Genomic DNA, 24,580 nt, shown 5'->3' on the forward strand with positions numbered 1-24,580 from the left:
TCTAATTGCTTTAGGTGTAAGGTTAGGTTGTTTATCTAAGATGTTTCTTGTGTCTTGAGGTAAGATTGTATTGCTATAAACTTCCTCTTAGAACTGCTTTTGCTGCATCCCATAGGTTTTGGGTCATTGTGTTTTCATTGTCATTTGTTTCTAGGTATTTTTTGATTTCCTCATTTATCTCTTGGTTATTTAGTAGTGTACTGTTTAGCCTCCATGTGTTTGTAATTTTCACAGATTTTTTTCCTGTAATTGATATCTAGTCTCATAGCATTGTGGTTGGAAAAGATACTTGATACGATTTCAATTTTCTTAAATTTACCAAGGCTTGAATTGTGACCCAGGATAAGATCTATCCTGGAGAATGTTCCATGAGCACTTGAGAAGACAGTGTATGCTGTTGTTTTTGGATGGAATGTCCTATAAATATCAATTAAGTCCATCTTGTTTAATGTATCATTTAAAGCTTGTGTGGTAATTTTTAAATAGAAATGTCTGAGAATTTTTCAGAACTGATAAATGAAAACAGTCCTTATGGTGGAAGTCCAGTGAATCCCAAGGAGGATAAATAAAATCAGCCCCAGGAAATAGAGTGAAACTGCAGAAGACCAAAGACAGAGAAGATCTTAAAAGCAACTAGAGAGAAACCACAGATTGGTATAAAAATGTTTTTCTTTAGTCTGGCAACTTACTTCTCAGAAGCAACAACAGAAGACAGTGGAATGCTATCTTCAATGTACTGAGAGAAAATAGCTGTCAGCCTTAGAAACGAATATCCAGTGGTGAAACTGTCTTTCAGGAACAATAGCAAAACAAAGGCGTTGTCAGACCAAAAAAACAAACAAAAAACCACACCCACACCCACAGCCTTCACTGCAGGAGACTCTTAAGGGACACAGTTGAGGCAGAAGGAAGGTCATCCCAAGTGGAAAGCCCAAGATGTTTTTTTTTTTTTTCCTTTTAATTTTTTTTTCTTTTTCATTGTGGTTTATTACAGGATATTGAATATAGTTTCTTGTGACCTGAGATGGTTTTTTGTTTTTTTTGTTTTTTTTTTTTGGTGGTAACGCGGGCCTCTCAGTATTGTGGCCTCTCCCGTTGCAGAGCACAGGCTCCGGACGCGCAGGCTCAGCGGCCATGGCTCATGGGCCCAGCCGCTCCGCAGCATGTGGGATCTTCCCACACCAGGGCACGAACCCGTATCCCCTGCATTGGCAGGCGGACTCTCAACCACAGTGCCACCAGGGAAGCCCCTGAGATGCTTTTTAATGCCCACAAAATGTCCCACCAAATAGATTTACAATTTAGACTCTACTACTATTAGACATTTATGTTATCTATAATTTTTCAATTTTAACTGAAGCTATACTGGACATGTGTATAGATATGTTTATGCATGTGTTTTATATAGGTTTATTTAGACTAGATTTATGTAGATTTATTTAGACTTTATATAGATTCATATAGATTTTATTTAGACCACACGCCCAAATTACTGGGTCAAAAAAGTAACAGGCATTATGTTTCTTGATATGTTATAAAATTGATTTGTTAAAGGGCTTTACCAGTTTACATTGCATCAAACAGATTATGCTTGCTTTACTGTACAAGTGAGTGTGTGATAGGACCAGTTTTAAATGATGAAGATTGACATTTCTTACCAAATTTTGACTTAGTTATATCTTTGACAAAAAATCCCATCTTCCTTCTCTCCCGTTGTTATTAAAGTGTTTCTTTTCTTATAGAAGTAGAAATTGGTAACTGAATGTATTCTTTCTAACAAAATATTTCTAACTTTCTAGAGCATAGTTTTTCATTTTCTTTTTTAGTTTATTAACAAATATATAGTCGGCCCATATAAAGAAATGGCAAATAAATGCTTTATTTAGTTTTTGTTTTATTATGAAGGAAGACTACTATTTTTAATGCTGCTGCTTTCTTTTCTAGCTCTGTATATTTCACAGTAGTCAGCCAACAAGCATAGAAGTAAACAGTTTTTGTTTTAAAAATCATTCATTCTAGAGAGGGAAAAGTACTATTTGCTTGGAATTCTGTATTCTGATGTGAACTGAATGTAAGAAGGTGTCTTTTTTTAAACTTTTTTCTTGTTTTTATACTATTTCAGGTGCAAGTGAAAGTGTAGGGAAACATATGCTTGAAGCCTGCAACAATAATCTGGAGATGGCAGTCACTATGTTTTTGGATGGTGGAGGAATCGCTGAAGAGCCAAGTACCAGTTCAGCAAGTGTCTCCACTGTCAGACCACACACAGAGTATGAATTTATTATTTATTATTGGGAGCTACCCCCTGCCAAAATTGAGCAGTTACATTTTTACATGTTAGGTTAATTCTCTGTTTTGAACAAATTAAAAGTTGAAAGTATCTGAAAGTGTCAGGTGAAATTTTTTATACTTATATGCTTTAAGTTCTCTACAGCACTGTCAAGTCCATTATTTAATCCTCAGAAGAACCCTATAGGGTGGCATTATTATCCACATTTTACAGAGGAAGCAGAAGGATAGCCATTTCCCCACGCTATACAGCAATTAAGTAGCAGATATGGAAGGAAAGCCCAATAAAGCTCAGATTTCGCAATTCTGGATTTTCCTACATTGTCCCAGGAAAGTTTTGAGTTGTCATGAAAAAATTTTTGAAGAAAATTTATGCCTTAAATAGCTACATGTTGCTAATCTTTAGAGGCACCTTCAGCATATAGAACTGTAATATATAGAGCATAGTAACAGATGATAAATACATTTGGTGTTTACTGCCCTTTACATTTGATACCAATGAGAGTTTGAAATGAATATCTGTTAAGCAAAAGTCCAGTAGTCCTTGGAAAGTATTGGAGATGAATTTTAGTCAAATGAAAAACATTGATTTTTGAGTCAAAATTTCAAAGATCCTTAAATAAGATTTTAATACTCATAGCCATTTATAACTCTTCAGTGTTTACAACATGAGATACTAAAAAAGAAGAATCCCCTTAAATAGGAATAGGCAAAAACATGGATTTTATTTTGACTAAATTAGATTTAAAAAGCTAAATAAACATTCAGGACATGATTGCCTCTTTTTTTTTTAATCTAGTTCCAGATTCTAGAGTAATATTGTTTCCCCACAAAGTGTGAACTCTAGAGGTTATTATTTATATTTTATATAAGTTTTCTCCTATCGATGTTGGCTGTGTATTTCAAGTTTGATAGCCCATTCTCCACCAACATAACTCAAATCTTTAATGGAAATTAATATGAAAACATGATTTAGTTTACATTCACTTGAATAACAGGTATTCATAGCTGATTTCTGGGGACATATCAGTCCTCACTGTTTGAAACATGTTTTCTTAATTGTACTTGAAAATAGTTTTGATTAATGAATGTCTTTTCCTGCTGAATTACATTATAATTTTACTTAGATTATTTGTATTACTAATTGATTAACATTTGATAGTGGCACCTACTTCCTAAACTAAAATTTTCTTTCTTTACAGTTCACCTTCTGTTCCATTCTTCCATTTTGCTGGGTAGCTAACAGTCTTGGAATAGCTGACCTCAAATATGTAGTAATCAAGTCTTTCTGTATAGGGACTACTAATTAAGCCATCACCCTAATTGATGTATTTCATCAGATTAAGGCTTGTTTTTTGAGTAATTAAATTGCCTTAGATTGAGATAACTTTGTACACACACACACTCACACACACACACAGTAAGGTGAATTATACCAATAATGGAAAGATCTATTCAGGTAAAAGATGTGTTTGAAGTTTTTAGTTTTGCTAAGATAATGGCCTGTTTCTCTTTGGTGAAAGAGATTTAATAGAGCTTCCTCTTAGAGACACATTGTCTGTTTCTTTAGAGTATTGCAGTTCTGTGTGTGAGCAGTGACTGAAATCCAATAGGAAAGAGTGCTTAACATAATTTTGAATTATCCTTTATCCTTCACTCATTTGGCTTATTGTAGATTTCTTTAACTAGTTGTTCTTTGATTACAGGATGTTAGTTTTTGTTGACAAATTAGTATTGATACTGTATTAAATAAAGTATGTCTTGAAGTTTCAACTTTCAGGTGTCAAAAACAGGGCCTTAAGCTCAGTTATTACTATTAGAAACACCTGAATGAAAAACATTAGGCCTAACATAAATTAATATTTATTATAAGGGGAGCATATTAAATTTGAAACTTACTCTTACTTGCTATGAGCATTAATCAGCAGAATTTCGTATTTGAGTTAAAACTAAAATAATTAAACTGATTTATAAAGAGATATACACCATTTTTACAGCATATTTTAAATGAGAATTGTTCACTGGAAGAGATGGATTATTAGTAAACCCTCTGGAGGTAAACTTTGAAGAGTTTTTAGGCTTTTAAAAGAGTATTTTTTCTGTTTTATATATGTTAGTGTCTATTTAATAAATAATTCAAGGGTACTACCTTTGTTAGCCAACTTCATAACTAGCATAAAATTAATTGCCTGTTTAAGCTTATTTTAATATATCTGTGATTTAATTATCTATTATTTGATATAGTATTGATGTAATATTGCTTTTATTAAGCTCATATTTTCCATTAATTTTTTGCCTGAATTGTGTGTGTATGTGTGTGTGTGTGTGTGTTTGTAAATTTCCTATCTTCTTTCTTTTCTAAAGAATTTAGGGCAGGGAACTTAGAGGAGAGGAGAAATATTTTTTATTTTTCTGTTTGTTCTCTTTCTTTATAAACCCATTTGTACTATCTATGCCAGGTACTTTATTCCAGTTCATCTCTATATGGAAATCACCTGACAGTCATTTATCATAATTCAATGTGGTTCCTAAAAGTCACTAAATCAGTTGTTCATTTTATTTGTTAATTTGAATGTGTTCACAATAGTTACAGTAAGAATAGGTAGCAGAAAACAGTTTTCATTTGGATATTCCCCCCCCCCTTTTTTTTTTAATAGAGAGGAAGTCCGTGCCCCAATTCCTCAAAAGCAGGAAATATTGGTGGAACCAGAACCTTTGTTTGGTGGTAAGTTTACCTTTTTTCCTTAGCTTTATTTGACTTTATTGTTGTCTTCGGGATTTTAATGAAGCTATCAAAAGATATGAAGGCTTGCTCAGAGATTGTTACTTCAAGTAGAGTTGATTCTTATCTTGTAATTCTGTACTCCCCTCAGGAAAGTTGCACAGTTGGCTCTTTCCGAGGAGTGAGCCAGATGAAAAAGTTGATAGTTGTTGCAGAATGCCAAAAGGAGGAAAATAAGCAAAAAGAACAGCTGCCTTAAAATGGAAACAAATCTATCATTAGATAAAAGACTATGATTATATTTTGTTTTTTGGGTACCCACTTGACTGCCATATCCTTACTGTCTTGATATGCTGTACCTTCACTCTTTTTTAATTTCTAGAAGTGCTGTTCTTGTATTGAAAAAAGGAGGAAGTAATCCCTAATCCATGCAAAAAATTGTGATATCAATCTGGGGTGCATAGAGAAGATAGTAGAAAATGGAACATTTAATCAAATTTAAAGAAAATTTATAGTTTTATTTTAATAAGCACTTATTTACCTTTTGTGAGCCAGATATTTTAGGCATTAATAGGTATATTAAAAAACAGAAGAGGGCTTCCCTGGTGGTGCAGTGGTTGAGAGTCCGCCTGCCGATGCAGGGGACATGGGTTCCTGCCCTAGTCCGGGAAAATCCCACATGCCACGGAGCGGCTGGGCCCGTGAGCCGTGGCCGCTGAGCCTGCACGTCTGGAGCCTGTGCTCCGCAAGGGGAGAGGCCATCACAGTGAGAGGCCCACGTACCGCAAAAAAAAAAACAAACAAAAACAGAAGATAGGGGACTTCCCTGGCGGTCCAGTGGTTAAGACTCTGCATTTCCAGTGCAATGGGCACGGGTTCAATCCCTGGCTGGGGAACTAAGATCCCGCATGTCATGCGGCATGGGCCCCAAAAAAATTAAAAAAACAAAAAAAAACCCCAGCAGATGAAGTTATGATTTGGTTGGGTAGACAGAGACATAAAAATGTATATTGTATATATTGAGAACAGCAGTGCAGAGAAATAGGCCTATAAAAAGTTTCGTAGGTAAACTAAAATAAAGAAGAAATAAATTGTAAGAAAAGGATGAAGAAAATTACATAAACCATATCTTTTGATTTGAAAAAGCAACTCAGTTGAGAGTTATAAGATTGATTTTTAACTTGGGAGCTTTGGAGTTTACTGTAGAAAGGAATAAAGAATATCCTTTCCAGATTCAGAAATAAAGATGGGAGGAAGAAAACAATAAGGTCTGAATATTGAAATATGATGTGTGCTTTCTGAACTGTTCAGTTTAGCTAGTCATTGTGCCTTTAATATACCAGAGGTAATAAAGCATTGTTCATGTTTTTTTTTTTCATATAAATGTTATAGATTTTGGAGCTGAGGAATGCCCTTGGAAGCTTTATCTTTCCTTTATTGCAAGGAATAAAGGCAAGATCTTTGAGTGGGGAAGACTACAGCAAATGGATTCTGTGCTATTTTACTGTTTAACAGAGGCAAAAGAGTTCCCATTTGAAACTCCACTTTCTTCCTTCTACATCTGGTTTGGTGAGGGGGGTGAGAATGACTTTATACAGTTAGGAAGTCATTCCTAACTTTCATTATTAGACCTTATTATAACTTTGAAAAGGTTTTTGGAGAACTATTTTCTTCTTTGGGATAGTATCAATTTTTTAAAAATTAATTAATTAATTAATTTTGGCTGCGCTGGGTCTTCATGTGGCGTGCAGGCTCTAGAGCATGCGGGCTTAGTAGTTGTGGCATGCGGGCTCTCTAGTAGTGGTATGTGGGATCTTAGTTCCCTGACCAGGGATCGAACCCAGGTCCCCTGCATTGGGAGAGCGGAGTCTTAACCACTGGACCACCAGGGAAGTCCCAGGGATAGTATTGATTTAAAGTGTGATTCTCAAAGTGTGGTCAGGGAGTCCCTGATGCCCTTTCAGTGGGTCTGTAAGATCAAAACTGTTTTCATAATAATACTAACAAGTTATTTGCCTTTTTCACTGTGTTGACATTTGGGCTGATAATTCAGAAGCAGTGATGGGTCATACTGCTGCATCTTAATTGAATCAGGACAGTGGCACCAAACTGCTACTATTTGTTGAATTCTTCACTGACACACACTTGCAGTTTAAAAAAAAAAAAAGCCAAAGCAATAAAAATTAATTTCATTTGATTTTGATCCACATTTTTAAACTATTCTGTTTGATGAAATAGGATGTGTGCATAAAGCACTTCTGCATACTGAAGTACTCTGGTTACTTTAAGGTGAAACACTTGTACAGTTGTTTGAGTTGAAAGCAAAACTAGCTGATTTTTTTTATGGAACATTATTTTCCTTGAAAGATTACTGACAAACTATAGTTATTTAGACTTAAACATTTGGCAGACATTTTCTTGAATGTGAACGAAGCCTGTTAACTGCTTCAAGGCAAACAACTGACATTATTTGTTGCCAGTAATTTAAGAAAAGAAAAAAAGGCTTTCAGGCAGAACTTAGAATTTTAGAAAGTTTATGTGCATGATTGTGAGCTTGATAGCTTCCCAGTACTTAAAGGCTTTCTGATGAGGTTAGCAATGACATTAACAGATGGTGATTTTTTTTTTAATATCATATGATGAAATGGTCAGTATTTGGAATATTTGCATAACTCAGTGAACAGGTATTTTCAAATGACCAAAGCAGAATATTACAAAATTGTGCATGGGTGAAAGATCTATTCGGATCTATATGTAAGTATCTATATATGCAATATAGGTTAGATATCTATTGCTGTTTAACAAATCACTTCAAAATTTAGCTTCCTGAAACAAACATTTGTTATATCACCATTTCTGTGGGTCAGGAATCCAGGTGTGGCTTAGTTGGGTGCCTCTGTTTAGGGTCTCTCACAGGGTATAATCAAGGTGTCAGCCAGGGCTACGATCATCTCAGAGCGTGACTAGAGGAAGATCTAAGTTTACTCACGTGGCTGCTGGTTGGCTGGAGACATCAGTTCCTTACTGCAGAGCAAATGAGAGAGCCAGAGAGGGCAGCCCAAGATGGATGGAAGCCACCATCTTTTTGTATAAGTACCGTGCGCTAACAGATTGCACCACTAGAGCTCCATCCACTATCTTTTTGTAACCTAACTGTTGGAAGTGACCTCCCATCACCTCTGCCACATTCTATTTGATCCTGCCCATACTCAAGATGTTCACACACAGGTTATGAATCCCGGGAGATAGGGATAATCAGGGGCCATCACAGAGCCTGCCTAGCACATAAGACTAATGGATTTTAATGGAGCAGAATATGAAAAGTTCATTGATAAGATTTCAGATTCCATGTTGCAGCCAACCTTTAAGAAATTACCACTGGTTGAGCTTTGGTGTAGTAGCAGGGGAGAATGTTCACAATTATCTTAAAACACTATTAAAATACTCTTCCCTTTTACAACTACATGTCTGTGTGAAATTGAATTTTAATTTTCTTCATATACATGAACTAAAGGAATAGCAGCAGATTGAATGCAGAAGCAGATCTAAAAATTCAGGTGTCTTCTCTTATACCAGTTATTAACAGAGATTTGTGAAAATGTGAAACAGTGCCGCTCTGCTCATTAAATTTTGTTCTCTGTTCCTCCCACTATTAATTATTCAAGGTGCCGGCTTGGTTATGAGGGTGCAGGTGTTAAGGGCTGGGGCTCAGACTGGCCACGGGGCGGGCGTGACTCGGCAGGCCCCGAGTCCAGCTGTGCTGTCCAGGCAGAGCCTCTGGGCGGGGCCTGGGGCCGGGTCTGCCCAGCTCCTTTTTGAATCTCTTTTAGCTCTTTGTAGCTTAGTCTCTTTGACCTCAGTGAGCAGCACTCCTATTATGTGGACAGTGGAGTGAGAGTACAGAGGACTGATGTTTACTTATAGCATATGGTTTGGAAGAGTGAGGAAACCACATATTGAAGAGGCAGGCAGGAGTAATAATGATCCTAGAGCTAGAGGTGTTGTGGCTTGAGGAGAGATTCTTGGTTAGACTTAGGATATATAAGGGGGAAACAAATGGGAGCAGGTGATGAGCCCAAGAAATAAAAGAGAGTGGTTGGAAAGCTAGCAATAAGAGGAGCTCGTATGAATCTCCAGGAGATCAAGTGTATAATAGAGAAAGGCTAAATTGGGGGGTGGGGTGGGGGCGGGGAGAGAGAGAGAGAGAGAGAGAGAGAGAAATGTAGAATATTGACTGGCCTGCCTTTGGCAGTTTAAAAGTAGGAGAAAAGTACCTTTTATCTACTATGTACTACCTCCCCAATAATAATATGCTTTCTTAGGCAGCTGTTTTATGTCTTATCCTAAGATAACCTTACTTTCTTAATTGTTATGGTTAAGTAATATCTGGTAATGAGTTTTAAGAAAGCATTATTTGAGCAGTTAATATTATTGCTGCTAGAAACATGTACATTTAAGATAGGAACTCTTGATTAAAAATAGTTCCAAGATTGAAAAGAATAACATTTCTTGCTTCGTGTTTATAAAGGGAGGGAAGAAAAATAATGCAGTATTTAAATTTTATAAGTTTAATAAAATTTAAAATTAATAATTTATTTAAATAAAACAATTTATATGTAAAATTCAGTTTAAATTTTGAAATTCAGTACAAAGCTAAAATATGGAAGTCTCTGATTTTTACCAAATTTCCTTTTCCTAGAGATAATATTGTGATTCTTTAATATAAATACTGATATACATATGTGCATAAATGATTTACTGACTTGATAATGCTTTAAGCAAATGTGGGATTTTTTTAACATGTGGTTCTGCATTCTTTTGTTATTTTTTTGTTTTGTTTTTTACTCAGTAGTTCTTAGATTAAAAGAATTACCCTATATAATGGCAAACACAGGCTGTTGGGAAGATGCTTTGACATGGGATGGGAGACTTTTATAGTTTCTGTCTAATCTTACTATGTAATCATCATCTGTTAATGTGTAGCACTGTTCTGGTTACATGCTGGCAGTGCTCGTGGGGCTTGCTATAAACCAACTGAATAACTGTTACCCATATTGAAAGAATCATTAAATTTCCTTATTTACTGTAATGTGTATAAATGACCTGATAACTTTTTTTTAATTGGAGTTTAGTTGGTTTACAATGTTTTGTTAGTTTCAGGTGTACAGCAAAGTAATTCAGCTATACATATACTTATATCTATTCTTTTTCAGATTCTTTTCCCATTTAAGACCTGGTAAAATCTTTATGTTTAAGAACATACAGGAAGATAACGTGTTGATGATTGCTTTTTCAGCTTTATCTGTACAATACTTAAGGACTGGGTAATAGACGCTATACAAGGGTATCAAAGGACGTTGGTTCTGTTCATTTTTCTGTTAACTGTAGGAAAAAATTTTCTTCCGAAATTACAGTTTTTTGGTGTTTATAATTCTGCATGTGTATCCACTTACTAAGAGGTAGTTCTTAAATATTATGGTTTAGAACTTACTCAAGTATTATACTAAAGGGTAGGCAGATCATTTAGGCTAACCTGAATTATGTATTTGCAGCATGTATGTAGCTTCATCCCCATGGGAAGTCATCCTCAAAATCTTTCTTCCTATCTTTTTACACAAGTTTGGCCAAGTTTTTCAACTGGGCCTTAATTTTCTTTTTTGTAAAATATGATTGGGCTCAGGATGGTTAATTATGTATGAATGCCTTGAAGGTTTTTAAAGTATTTTATATTTTGAAGGAGGGCACCATTATGAATCTGAGTGTCTTAAAATAAGAAATTGCTATAGATAAGGACATTTTTAGAATTGTTACAAAATTAATGTTTAACTTTTTGTATCAATTCTATTTTTTCCTCCTATAGCTCCTAAAAGACGACGGCCTGCACGTTCAATATTTGATGGTTTCCGGGATTTCCAAACTGAAACTAGTAAGTATCTGTGAACCAGTTTATCATCTCTTTTTCCCTCCCTCTCCCTCTCTCATTGTCTTTCTCCCCTGTCTCCTCTCCCACAGATTAAAACCACAAGGTGGAAAAGCACCCACACACTCCCCTTCAGGTCAAGATCCTAGTTTGTTTTATATAATTTTTTTTCTTAAGAAGATGATTAATATTAGGCCTAGTAACTTTGAGGATTCATCTTATTTAAAAACTAAATTATGAATTCAGTCTGTGATTGTTATTAACTCCCCCTTGAGCTGAATTGTTCCAGATTCTAACCTACTTGGTTATAGAAGAATAAGGCAGATGGATATAATGTGAGAAATATGGTAATTTACAAACTTAATCTGTTTCTGAATGAGCACTTAAATGCTGACTATAATAAAATAAAAAACCGATTTTCCTCAGGATCCTGATATATGTCAGTTAAAGGAATGACCACAATGAAAATGGTTATTATAGGGATTGGAAAATAGAAGAAGAAAAGGCCATACTACCCAAAGCAGCCATTATTAACATTGTGGCAACAGTTGTTTGGAATAGGTTTATATCTTCCTGTTGAATAAGAATGAGAGTCTTGGCCTTCTCCTTTTAGTGGACTTAATACTGATTTAGCAATGGAATCCTAGAGAAAAGACAGTTATGTTTAGAGAATATATGAGAAACTCTTGAACCATATTTGATTTTGTAATAATTTATAATGAGCTCATTGAAGCACAGATAGGTCTTGTAACTTGAGAGTTGATGTGGAATCCAGACTGACTCAGGTCATCCAGGGAATCCTGTGCCCTTCCAGGAGAAGATGACAGCAGTAGTCATTCTCTCTCACTGCCATAATCTTTCAAGATTGGGAATGTAGCTAGAAACAACTAGAATGTAGCTAGATAAATTAGGATGAGTTTCAGAAATAGATAAATGAAGATGAAAGTTTTCTCCTGTGCTAAAGTTAGTTTTGAGTATGTGAAGGAAATATTTTAAATAAGTGACTCTTACATAATTTCCATTTTTATCCTTACCTTTGGATAGACAGCCCCAAGTCTTAAGACTCCCGCCCCACCTGGCTTTGTATTTTTTTTCAGAGTCAGCCTTAGATGTTTGCATTTGCATTTGAGGTCAAGCACATTGTTCGTTAGTTCTTGCCACTGATACATTTTTTTTTAAATGCAAGATTCATGACTTATTTTATGGCTAATTGAAACTTTCTCATCCTCCTTTGTTGCAGTTCGGCAAGAACAGGAATTAAGAAATGGAGGCGCAATAGATAAGAAACTAACTACCCTTGCAGATCTCTTCCGGCCACCCATTGATTTGATGCATAAAGGCAGCTTTGAAACAGTAAGTTGTTGGAGATTCTAAGCCTGAGCTATGAATCTTCTTGCATTTTTAGTGGCGTTTTTCCTTCTAAGAGCAAAAAAAAGTTTTCAGCATATAGAGAATTGGCGTCTTAGTAAGTATGAAATACCTAGAAGGTTACATTGATTTATATTTCTTAAAAGTTTATATATTTTTAATTACTACTTACTGCTGAGAATATTGTGTGTGTGTGTGTTTTGGCCATTTGTGAGTTGTTTGTAGGTATCTTTTACCCATATTTTTATGAGGATCCTAGTGTGTTTTAAAAGAATATCCCTATGGTTGCGGAGTATGTTCTCCCTTAGTTCTTGTTTTAATTTAGCTGAAGCCAAAGGAAAACTTTCCGGAGCAGGTTTATATGATTGTCTGCTAAATTATAAGCTTACTGAGGGCAGGGGAACCATGTTTCTTTTTATTTTGGTGATCCGTGGGACCCAGTCTCTAGCATTTAATAGGAACACGGTATTTGGTAAATGAATGCGTTTAGTTAGGATTTTAAATATTCTTCTGTTGAAGTGTTCAAACAACTTGCTTTTGTGTGTTGACTATCATGTTAACTCTCTTTTGAATCAGAAGAGCATTTCTGTAGATGTAAATCACTGAAATTTCAGGTAAGTCTTTTCTGTTAGGATAAAGTAGGCCAAACAATAACTGTAAAAATGACGTTAGTAGCTACATATTTAGAAGTGAATTTTGATTGTTTTTTAAAAAAAATTTTGTCCTTAGACATACTCTTAAACTAGCCTAAATGAAATATTTAGGTTAAGAAATTTAACTGTAAGCTTTTTCCTTCTGAATTCTTTAATTTTCTGAATTGTAAAACCTGAAAGTGTTTGGCCACGTGTAACAAAATCCAGATGATGGAGATCTGATTAAATGTGTTTCTTTTTGTTGTGTAAATAAAGTTCAGGGAGTCTGGTGTTCATTTATCAGCTCAAAGACGTCAGGTTAGATGTCTCCTCAGTTTTCTTCATCTTTCGTTCATGATCTTTAACATGGTAACTGCCTATCCTTTCTACTGTTCTGGTGATAATATAACCATTGACAGAATAGCACAATATGTAAGACAAAAAGGAACTGAGTTTGTTTTGATGTGCTTTCTATTTTCATTAGCTTCTGTGTTGCTCTGGGGCTTAACTAAATAACTCTGAGCTTGATTTAATTTTGTCACTTTGGGCTCATAAAAAGCAGTTACTCTGCTGCTTGTTATTAAGGGAAAATGTGAATCTTTTTTTTTTTTTTTTTTTTTGTGGTACGCGGGCCTCTCACTCCTGTGGCCTCTCCCTTTGCGGAGCACAGGCTCCACGGCCATAGCTTATGGGCCCAGCCGCTCTGCGGCATGTGGGATCTTCCTGCACCGGGGCACGAACCCATGTCCCCTGCATCGGCAGGTGGACTCTCAACCACTGTGCCACCAGGGAAACCCGTGAATCTTTTTTGATACTGTCATCTGAAGTTTGATTCATTTTGTTAAGTTGTGTCACCTTTTTTCTTTGAATTTTGTGACCTATGTTGTTTTCAACAATCTTCATTTTTTTCACTGATAATACTCAGCTTTATCATTTACAAGCCTTTAAATGATATAAACATTCCCAGAAAAAGTAGGCATTTCATTATGACTAATGATATATCCATTAGTTTTATAGAAATTAGGGAAGTAATATACAAAATTAAGTTCACTGAAATTTAGAGAGGTGAATATTAAAAATTAAAGGAATAGTCTGGCTGCTCAGCCAGCCCACAGGTTTGAATTAGATATAGATCTGAGCCACAGTTTTATAGGTGTAGAAACTAGACTTCCTTCTTTCTTTCTTTTTTTTTTAAAATTTAATTTATTTTATTTTTGGCTGCGTTGGGTCTTCCTTGCTGCACGCAGGGGCTAATCTTTGTTGCGGTGCAGTGGCTTCTCTTGTGGAGCACTGCTCTAGGTGCATGGGCTTCAGTAGTTGTGGCACACGGGCTCAGTAGTTGTGGCTCACAGGCTGTAGAGCGCAGGCTCAGTAGTTGTGGCGCATGGGCTTAGTTGCTCCACGGCATGTGGGATCTTCCCAGAACAGGGCTCAAACCCATGTCCCCTGCATTGGCAGGTGGATTCTTAACCACTGTGCCACCAGAGAAGCTCATAGACTTTATTATTTCTTAATGTAACTATAGGTAGACCATGTTCAAGGGTTCTGGCTCATGCTAACCAGATGAGAGATTGATTAGTTCACTTGTTCATTCAGTAAATATTTAGTGAGGCCTCCTGTTGCAAGGCCTTGTTCTAGGGGATGGGGATTATGTGTATTGGGATAAAGATTTAACTATGTGTGAGAGAGACCAGGAATAAAACAAACATTAACTTAAACAAGATAGAAGTCCATGCTGTTAGGATGGTTCTGCTCTATGAAGTTATTAGGAATGCAGTTTTTTCTGTCCTATTCTGCAAGGTCTTGCTTGCCCTTGTCTACATAATTCAAGGTGGCTTACTACCATGTTTGCTTTTCAGTTAGCATGAAGGAAGGGAGTGACTGAGAAGGGTACACCTTTTCCCTTTAAAGGCCCAACCTAGAGGTAATACACATCACTTCTCACATTCCATTGACCAGAATTGTAACAGGGAAGAGCCAAATCTGACTACATGTTGAATCTGTTGCTTTTACTTTAACCGTTGCTTTCTGCTGCTTTTGCTCACTAAAAGGATACTGTCTATATATAATGGCCTGCCTCAGGGAACCCTGCCCCTCTGTCTGAAAGCTAAACCAAAGTGCCTTTGTTCAGGGAAGCATCCTAACCCTGTCCACCTGTGGATGGCTGCAAGAAAGAAGAAATTAACACATCCCCTCCCCAAGGCTGGCCATTCCAGGGGATATTTGCAAACATTAAGGGCCTTTTTACTTTACTTCCTCATCTCCTCCCCCTTTCTGTTCTATAAAAGAAACTGGCACCCAAACCACGATAAGGTGGTTCTTTTGAGACACTAGTCTGCCATCCTCATGGTCCACCGGCTTTCTGAATAAAGTCCCTTGCCTCAACACCTCATCTCTGGGTTTATTGGTCTGTCGTGCGGCGAGCAGAGCGAGCTTGGACTTGGTAACAGAACTTAGCAATGTGGCCACACCTACTTGCAAAGGACACTAGGAAATCAAGATGCTTAGCTGAAAATTGGAGATTATATATATATATTTTTTTGCGGTACACGGGCCTCTCACTGCTGTGGCCTCTCCCGTTGCGGAGCAGAGGCTCTGGACCTGCAGGCTCAGCAGCCGTGGCTCACAGGCCCAGCCGCTCCGCGGCATGTGGGATCCTCCTGGACCGGGGCATGAACCCGTGTCCCTTGCATCGGCAGGCGGACTCTCAGCCACTGCACCACCAGGAAATCCCTCTATTTTTTTTTTTAATTTTTAAATTTTATTTATTTTTTTATACAGCAGGTTCTTACTACTCATCAGTTTTATACACATCAGTGTATACATGTCAATCCCAATCACCCAATTCATCACACAACCACCAACACCCCCGCACCGCTTTCCCTGCTTTGTGTCCATACGTTTGTTCTCTACATCTGTGTCTCATTTTCTGCCCTAAAAACTGGTTCATCTGTACCATTTTTCTAGGTTCCACATATATGCGTTAATATACGATATTTGTTTTTCTCTTTCTGACTTACTTCACTCTGTATGACAGTCTCTAGATCCATCCACGTCTCAACAGATGACCCAGTTTTGTTCCTTTTTATGGCTGAGTAGTATTACATTGTATATATGTACCACATCTTCTTTATCCATTCGTCTGTCACTAGGTAGATTTATTCCTAGGTATTCTTTTTGTTGCAATGGTAAATGGGAGTGTTTCCTTAATTTCTCTCTCAGATTTTTCATCGTTACTGTGTAGGAATGCTAGAGATTTTTGTGCATTAATTTTGTATCCTGCAATTTTACCAAATTCATTGATTAGCTCTAGTAGTTTTCTGGTGGCATCTTTAGGATTCTCTACGTATAGTATCATGTCATCTGCAAACAGTGACAGTTTTACTTCTTCTTTTCCAATTTGTATTCCTTTTATTTCTTTTTCTTTGGAGATTCTATTAAGGAGTAGGGAAAAAATAGATATTTGTTACCTATAAGCAGTTTCTGCCACAGGGAGGTTGTGGTAAACAAATTATACAAAGTCCTTTGCCATCAAAAAATTTATAATCTAGAGGGAGAAACAGACTACCAGCAAATAAAAAACAATACCTATATAACATATTTAGTGTATATATATGTATATATTTTTGTATGTATGTGTTTGACACAGAGAAATTTCAGGTTACAGTAGTTGCTGGGAGAAAGAATAAAATAGAATAAGGGAAGGACAAAGAGAGGACTATTCTGTTTGGGGACATTAAGGTGCATGTGCTCTTATAGGCAAATGAAAAGCAAGGTTGATTTCATAGGTTTCACACACTTTTATAATTGTGATGAGAGAGGACTGATTCAGATAGGAAGATGAGGATATATTTCTGAAAGAATGAGATTTGAGTAGAAACCTGAAAGAAGTGAGGGAATGTAAATCATAGAAGCGTATCAGGGAAAAGCAGAAAAACAGTTAAGTGTATAGGCACTGGTGTTGGAAAGAGCGTGGGCAAATTTCTGGTACAGCCAAGGAAACCAGTGTAGCTGGAGCTGAGTGAGCATGGGACTTAGGATGAATAATCTGACCCGGGCAAGGGAACATTTCTTAGGTTTTCTTCTTTCCCATTAGCATGTAAGTTCCATGAACACAGGAATTTTGTTTTATTTATTGTATATTCACAGTGCATAGAGGGGTGTCTGGCACACAGTTGCCCAAAATCTTTGTTAAATGATTGAGTGGTATAATCTAGAGTATATTGTACAGAAAGAATCAGAACAATTTCCATAATATTCCTTATTTTCATAAGAAATACATGTTTATTTGTTAAAATTGCCATTCAGGGCTTCCCTGGTGGTGCAGTGGTTAAGAATCCGCCTGCCAGTGCAGGGGATGCAGGTTCAAACCCCGGTCCAGGAAGATCCCACATGCTGCGGTACAGCTAAGCCCATGCTCCACAACTACTGAGCCGGCACTCTAGAGCCTGCAAGCCACAACTACTGAAGCCTGTGTGCCTAGAGCTTGTGCTCCGCAACAAGAGAAGCCACCTTAATGAGAAGACTGCGCACCACAACGAAGAGTAGCCCCCACTTGCCGCAACTAGAGAAAGCCCGCATGCAGCAACAAAGAGGAAATGCAGCCAAAAATAAAATAAGTTTATAAAATATAAAAAAAATATAAAAATTGCCATTCAATTGCACATGCACTTAGTCCTACTAAGAGTACTTTGTTAACTTCAAAAGTACTTGCTATAAATGCAAGTAAAAACATTTTAGTTAAAATATAAAGAACTGATTCAGAAACAAAATACATAAGATTAAGTTTTTCTAAATAAACTTTATACATAGCTTATATTTTTATTCAAATTAGGCAAAAATTATAGAAAAAACAGCAAGGAAAAATAATAGTAGTTTCCATTTACATAAGAAAGTATTGTGCATATTTTAATATATTTCCTTTTTGACTTTATGCATATATATTTATTCAAGCAAATTATCTTTTCCTCTGTATCCTCTTTTCATACTTTTCTGATCTGTTTGGGACTGGGAGAGATGTTACTCTCTCACTGTTCTCCCATTATCACAGATAGACCCTGTCACATACCTCTCTATTTGGTATAGCCACACTTGCTCTTGGGTTTCTCTATAATGGCTTTTGAATATTGATTCAGAACAACCTAATGAATTCCAAGAGGAAAGGTTCATCATTTGTCCCATGGCCCACTCTCACCTCTCGTCCTTGACTCATATAACTAGTATACTTAGTGAGATTATATAAGATTCTCTTATGTTCCCTCCAGACATTGCTGCTTTACATGAAATTTGTGTTTTTTTGGGGCCCTTCTTTCTAGAAGTAATTTCTTTTTTTTTTTAATTTAATTGAAGAATAGTTGATTTATAATGTGTTAATTTCTGCTGCACAGCAAAGTGATTCAGTTACACATATTTATACATTCTTTTTCATATTCTTTTCTATTATGGTTTATCACAGGATATTAAATATAGTTCCCTGTGCTATACAGTAGGACCTTATTGTTTATCCATTCTATATATAATAGTTTGCATCTGTTAATCCCAAACTCCCAGTCCATCCCTCCCTCACCCGCTCTCCCCCTTGGCAACCACAAGTCTGTTCTCTATGTCTGTGAGCCTGTTCCTGTTTCCTAAATTAGGTTATTTGTGTCATATTTTAGATTCCACATATAAGTAGTATCATACGGTATTTGTCTTTCTCTATTGGACTTACTTCACTTAGTATGATAATCTCTAGTTGCATCCATGTTGCTGTAAATGGCATTATTTTGTTCTTTTTTATGGCTGAGTAGTATTCCATTGTATATATGTACCACATCTTCTTTATCCATTCACCTGTTGATGGACATTTAGCTTGTTTCCATGTCTTGGCTATTGTGAATAGTGCTGCTATGAACATACGAGTTCATATATCTTTTTGAATTATAGTTTTATTGGGATATATGCCCAGGAGTGGGATTGCTGGATCATATAGTAGCTCTATTTTTAGTTTTTTTTTTTTTTTTTTTTGCAGTACTTGGGCCTCTCACCATTGTGGCCTCTTCCGTTGTGGAGCACAGGCTCCGGACCGGGGCACGAACCCACGTCCCCTGCATCAGCAGGTGGACTCTCAACCACTGCGCCACCAGGGAAGCCCTATTTTTAGTGTTTTAAGGAACCTACATACTGTCTTCCATAGTGGCTGCACCAGTTTACCTTCCTACCAACAGTGTAGGAGGGTTCCCTTTTCTCCACACCCTCTCCAGATTTGTAGATTTTTTAATGTGGCCATTTTGACTGGTGTGAGGTGGTACCTCATTGTAGTTTTGATTTATATTAGAAGTACTTTCTTAACAACATCTTCCAGTTTCTTTTGCTTGTATAAGGTTTCTCCCAATGTAAACTTCATGAAGTCAGGGGTTTTTTGTTTTGGTAACTGCTATAAATCCAGCATCTATAACTGTACCTGAAACATGATAGATCCTCAAATATTTGTCAAATGAATGAATCTGAATGAATGAAAGTGTGAATGTGAATAAATGAATTTTTAAAAACAATAGCAAATGACTCTCCATTGTTTTTGAATTCTGGACTTTTATTATTTTTCAGTGTTATACTTTAAAAAAAAAAAATTATTTATTTGGCTGTACCGGGTCTTAGTTGCGGCATGTGGGATCATTGTGGCGGCATGCGGGATCTTTAGTTGTGGCTTGCAGGATCTTTAGTTGCGACATGTGGGATCTAGTTCCCTGACCAGGGATCGAACCTGGGCCCCCTGCATTGAGAGTGTGGAGTCTTAGCCATGGGACCACCAGGGAAGTTCGTTATACTTTTTTTTGGTCAGTGTTGTAGTTGAGGCAGACTTAATAAATTTACTTTATTATAGGGATTATGTACTCTTCAATCTGTCTCTCTAGAGTGTGTTTTTTTTCTTCATTCTCAAATATTTTTTCTTCAGTTAAAGCAATATAATTACTCATTTATCTCCCATTTATTGAATCTATGTGCTTACTATAGGCAAGGAATTAACTGGAATACTATTACTTTCTAGAAGCAGAGAGTTATTTTATTAAATTTGTATACTTAAAAATAAGCTTTTGACCAGTTAATTGTAGCTTTCTGGCTCAATATAGGACTATTTCCTTTTAGAACTTGGGTTTTCACCTGTGGAATCAGTAATGAATATTATAAAATTATTTTCTCTGGCGGATTTGTACAGAAAAATAGGATAACAATTTTTGTAAGACTGTGTAAACTTTGTTATAAAACAAAAGATATTCTTAGTCTTATATTCTCCAGTACCTCGAAAATGATGTATGTTCTTCAATTGTTGTTAACCTGAGTTAATTGATTCTTAAGATTTTCCCATGTCAAACTGATTTGGAAAAAAATATTGTTCCAGGAAAAAATTATTCAAAACTATAGCTTTCATTTCATTGTTTCTGTGCAAAGGTTTGAGGTAGCATTTGTTCATTTGCTTTTCTGCCATTCTTTTCCAGTTCAGCAATATTTCTTAGGTCATTATGGTGATGAGGAAATGTGAGGCAAAAAAGAAAGTGCACACTCACGCACTCGTGATTGATAATTGTGCTATAAATTGGGGAGTCTTTTGGAGATTATTCTGAAACATTCTTTGATCTGTAATCTCAATTTTGAAATACACTCCTAAGAAAACAACCCTGAGAGAAAAAATCCTCAGCAGCTTTTACTGAAAGATTTAGAGTGATTCTATGAAATACCACATGCCTAATAATCGAGATGAATATATTTGGAAATGTTTATAGAAAATGATGTTGAAGAAAATAAAACAACATAAACTAATATGCACATACTAGTTACAACTATTAAAAAGGAGAGATATATTTGTGGATAGGGGTTGACAGCACAATAGAATTATGTGACTTGTTGCCCTTGTTTGTGGAATCTTTTGCAGGTAAAGATGTTTACATGTACAATAAAAATCCAGCTACTATAACAAATAACAGTGAATAAAAGGAAAACAGTTCATTTAAATTTGAGAAATGCTTGCAAATGGACAGTATAACTATATACATATAAGCAAAATAATGTAATTAATTTTTTTTAATTTTAAATTTTATTTATTTTATTTTTGGCCGCTTTGGGTCTTCGTTGCTGCGCGCGGGCTTTCTCTAGTTGCGGCGAGCGGGGGCTACTCTTTGTTGCAGTGTGTGGGCTTCTCATTGCAGTGGCTTCTCTTGCTGTGGAGCACGGGCTCTAGGTGTGCAGGCTTCAGTAGTTTTGGCACATGGGCTCAGTAGTTGTGGCTTGCGGGCTTAGTTGCTTCGCGGCACATGGGATCTTCCCGGACCAGGGCATGAATCCGTGTCCCCTGTGTTGGCAGGTGGATTCTTAACCACTGAACCACCAAGGAAGCCTGTAATTAATGTTTACACACTGAAAGCTATAGATGCCATACTTGGGGGAAAAAACTTAGTATTTATATGGAAAAAGGACAGCTTTTGAATTCTGAAACATACCAGTTACCAAGTAGAAAATCTTTCTAACAATTGTTATGTAACTTTACTCTTACAGGCCAAAGAGTGTGGCCAGATGCAGAATAAGTGGCTGATGATAAACATTCAGAATGTACAAGACTTTGCATGCCAGTGCCTCAACCGTGACGTATGGAGCAATGAAGCTGTGAAGAATATTATCCGAGAACATTTCATTTTCTGGCAGGTGGGGAGAGTTCATTAAAAATTTTGTAGTGTTTTACTTTGGTATGTGGGATGTCGGGGAAGAGGAATTGGGTTATAAACTGGAAAAAATTCATAACTGAGTTAAATTTTGACATATGAAGAAGTAAAACCACCCATAATGGCTGAAATAGTAAGGATAAGTGAAAGGGCAGCAATGAAGGGAAGGAGGAAAAAAGGAACCAAGCCGTGTAAACCGTATAGTATTCATATCTCAGAAGAGTTTGAACGTCTTGATAGAGTGTGCAGCTGTACTGTTCAATAGAAATGCAATGTGATTCAAAATTTTCTAGTAGCCACATTTAAAAGGGTCAAAAGAAACAGGCAATATTTTAAAAATCAGTATCTCTCATATAAAACTAATATTAAAATATTGATGAGGTGTTTTGATTTTTTTTTTTTGGTGTTAAGCCTTCAGGATCTGGTATGTATTTTACACTTACAGTACAGCTGTTAGGACTAGTCACATTTCAAATGCTTTAGTAGCACATGTTCTAATGGCTACTATAATTGATAGTGGGAACTGTAGAAGATCTTGAAGTAATCAAAAAACATTTGACTAAGACGTGGATTTTAGCTTGAGTTTGATAGTCTTTAATTGTTTGTCCTTAAACTTGTCACTTAGTCTTACTGGCTCTGGTTTCTTTTTATATAAATTACCAAGCTAAGGGTAGATGATTGTGCTCCAATTGTTTATATTATGAAAAATTATAGGGAATTCCCTGGCGGTCCAGTGGTTAGGACTCTGCTTCCACAGGGGGCATGGGTTTGATCCCTGGTCAGGGAACTAAGATTCTGTATGCTGTGTGACACAGCCAAAAACATTTTTTTTATAAAATCAATACTTCTGAATGAACTTAATCTTTTCCCCACTGTAAGACATGCTATTAATGTTAGTAATTTGCCTGTTCATGTTTTACAGGCCCCTAAATTCAGTAAATTTTTTTCTGAATGGTAACCTTTTATTCAGCGACTGTTGATTGAGCGTCTCTTTGCCTAGCAGTATGCTATGCACTTGAACTTATAATCTTAATATATTGTGATTTATTAGGATATATGTGGTTGAGAGTCAGGAATGAAATAGGTAGACAGATAACTTGAAAAGGAAGAGCAATACCTCTTTGAACTGGGAAATGAGGAAGAATGGATTGCTGTATTTATGTAAGTTTCACAAGTGACTGAGGGCAGGAAGTGGAGGGAGTTCACACTTGGTGACCTTCATTTTCTCTTTAATTGCTGTTGGTATATAACAAGGATATAGCTAGTACTTTTCTAAGAGCCTGATTTTTTTTTTTTAATATCAATGATTTAACAGGTTTATCATGACAGTGAGGAAGGTCAGAGATACATACAGTTTTATAAGCTAGGGGATTTCCCCTATGTTTCCATCTTGGATCCACGGACAGGTAAGGGTTATTTCAGCTTATGGTCTTTAACCTATTATTTAACTTTCAGTTACCTAAATAATCTTTAGTATTTGACTGGGCCCAGTTTCAAAATTGTTTGTAGTAATTTAGTTGAAGGGTTCTTGTTCATGCCCTTTTGAATTATTTAAACACCTATTGATGTGTGTATTTAGGGAATATGTTTCCAACAACTTTGGGAGATGGTAGTATTTTATATTTGTGCAGTTCTCTTTTTTCAAAGAATAACTGTTTATCTTCCTTATGATTTGTAAGGAATCCCCTTAGGTCACTAAAATGTTAAGATTGTTCAGGTACTGGTTGTAATCCCACCAAAGAAGCAGAGGGTAGAGCTGGGTTTATTATTAATTGATTGAGTTTTATATAAGTATTGCTTTCTCTGAATCTCTTCTTCCTAAATGGCAATAAATGATATCAGTAGATAAAGTAGTTCCTCCATCATGATGGCTGGGAATCTCTTAGGTTGGTTATAATTAATGTATCCCCTAGGTTATGAAGACACTATGTAACTTAAGCTGGTGTTGGGTGGGGATATGTTCCCAGTAAATTTTAATTATGTATATGCTGAAAGAAATACTTAGTGAGAATTCAGAAAGAGTGTTGATTTTATTTCTATATCCTGGTTTTTAATCTTTAGGTCAGAAGCTAGTAGAGTGGCACCAGTTAGACGTATCTTCTTTCTTGGATCAAGTAACAGGATTTCTGGGTGAACACGGGCAACTGGATGGACTTTCTAGCAGTCCCCCCAAAAAATGTGCCCGTTCAGTAAGTATGACTAAAAAGTGGTGATGGGCAGTTAACTGTCACTGTGTAGAAGTGTCTTGTGTGAAATGTTTCAGGTAAAGATGGTAAAGATAATAATGTAAGTGGTGGACAGTTACAATTTGTGGCTGCACAACATCTTACATTTTGATAGTTTCCTACGTAAGGGTTCTCTCTTCTCAATGAAATTACAGGATTCATACTTCCCATCTCCTAGGATCAGGCATGTGACCTAAGACCTGGATTTAGAAGTAAACAATATGAATATGTAGCAGTGAGCAGGAAGACTGACCAGCAAGCCTGGTAACAGAAAAACCCACTTCTTCAGGGGCAGCACTGCTTGGACTTTTGGAATCCAGGTCTGAGCAGCAGCGGAAATGGTATTTTTGCTAGAACAACTCTCATGGTGTAATTGGGCATTATTGCCGGTTACATACCTTTAGGACCTGGGTCTCAGGCCCACCCAAAGATGATTTCTATATTTGATTTCTATAATACGCTATTACTAGGCAGACCTATTTGATAATTGATAGTAAGATTAGTTGCAAGTAGGAGACCTTCAAAGATGTGGGAATCTCACACTGGTTGTAGCAACTGTTTGGGTTTGATGGCCGTGAGATTAAAATTAGTTACAGAGGATATGACTTTAGCAGTCCAATATCATGCAGTGATGAAACAGTTCCTTAAGTTATTACCTAGAATAAAGTGCCCACTTAAGGAGAGGCTATGGGTGCTTGCCAAGGATTTGTATAGAATTCTTTTTTCTCCCC

The 24,580-nt window shown here is 36.4% G+C and overlaps 1 protein-coding gene across 3 annotated transcripts in view; it reads left to right on the forward strand.

Annotated features, from left to right (window-relative positions):
* The window catches only part of UBXN7 (UBX domain protein 7), a 59,900-nt gene that overhangs the window by 17,025 nt on the left and 18,295 nt on the right, over positions 1-24,580 (forward strand). For all 3 annotated transcript variants that reach the window (XM_024752075.1, XM_024752076.1, XM_024752077.1), the window contains 7 exons: positions 2,123-2,270; positions 4,947-5,014; positions 10,872-10,937; positions 12,172-12,284; positions 21,461-21,607; positions 22,940-23,030; positions 23,686-23,813. In XM_024752075.1, coding sequence (XP_024607843.1) covers positions 2,123-2,270; positions 4,947-5,014; positions 10,872-10,937; positions 12,172-12,284; positions 21,461-21,607; positions 22,940-23,030; positions 23,686-23,813 — 761 coding nt within the window. The remainder of the gene's footprint in view (positions 1-2,122; positions 2,271-4,946; positions 5,015-10,871; positions 10,938-12,171; positions 12,285-21,460; positions 21,608-22,939; positions 23,031-23,685; positions 23,814-24,580) is intronic.

This window comes from Neophocaena asiaeorientalis, unplaced genomic scaffold (genome assembly GCF_003031525.2).
Source record: "Neophocaena asiaeorientalis asiaeorientalis breed wild unplaced genomic scaffold, Neophocaena_asiaeorientalis_V1.1 scaffold293, whole genome shotgun sequence".
NCBI classification, from domain to species: Eukaryota; Metazoa; Chordata; class Mammalia; order Artiodactyla; family Phocoenidae; genus Neophocaena; species Neophocaena asiaeorientalis.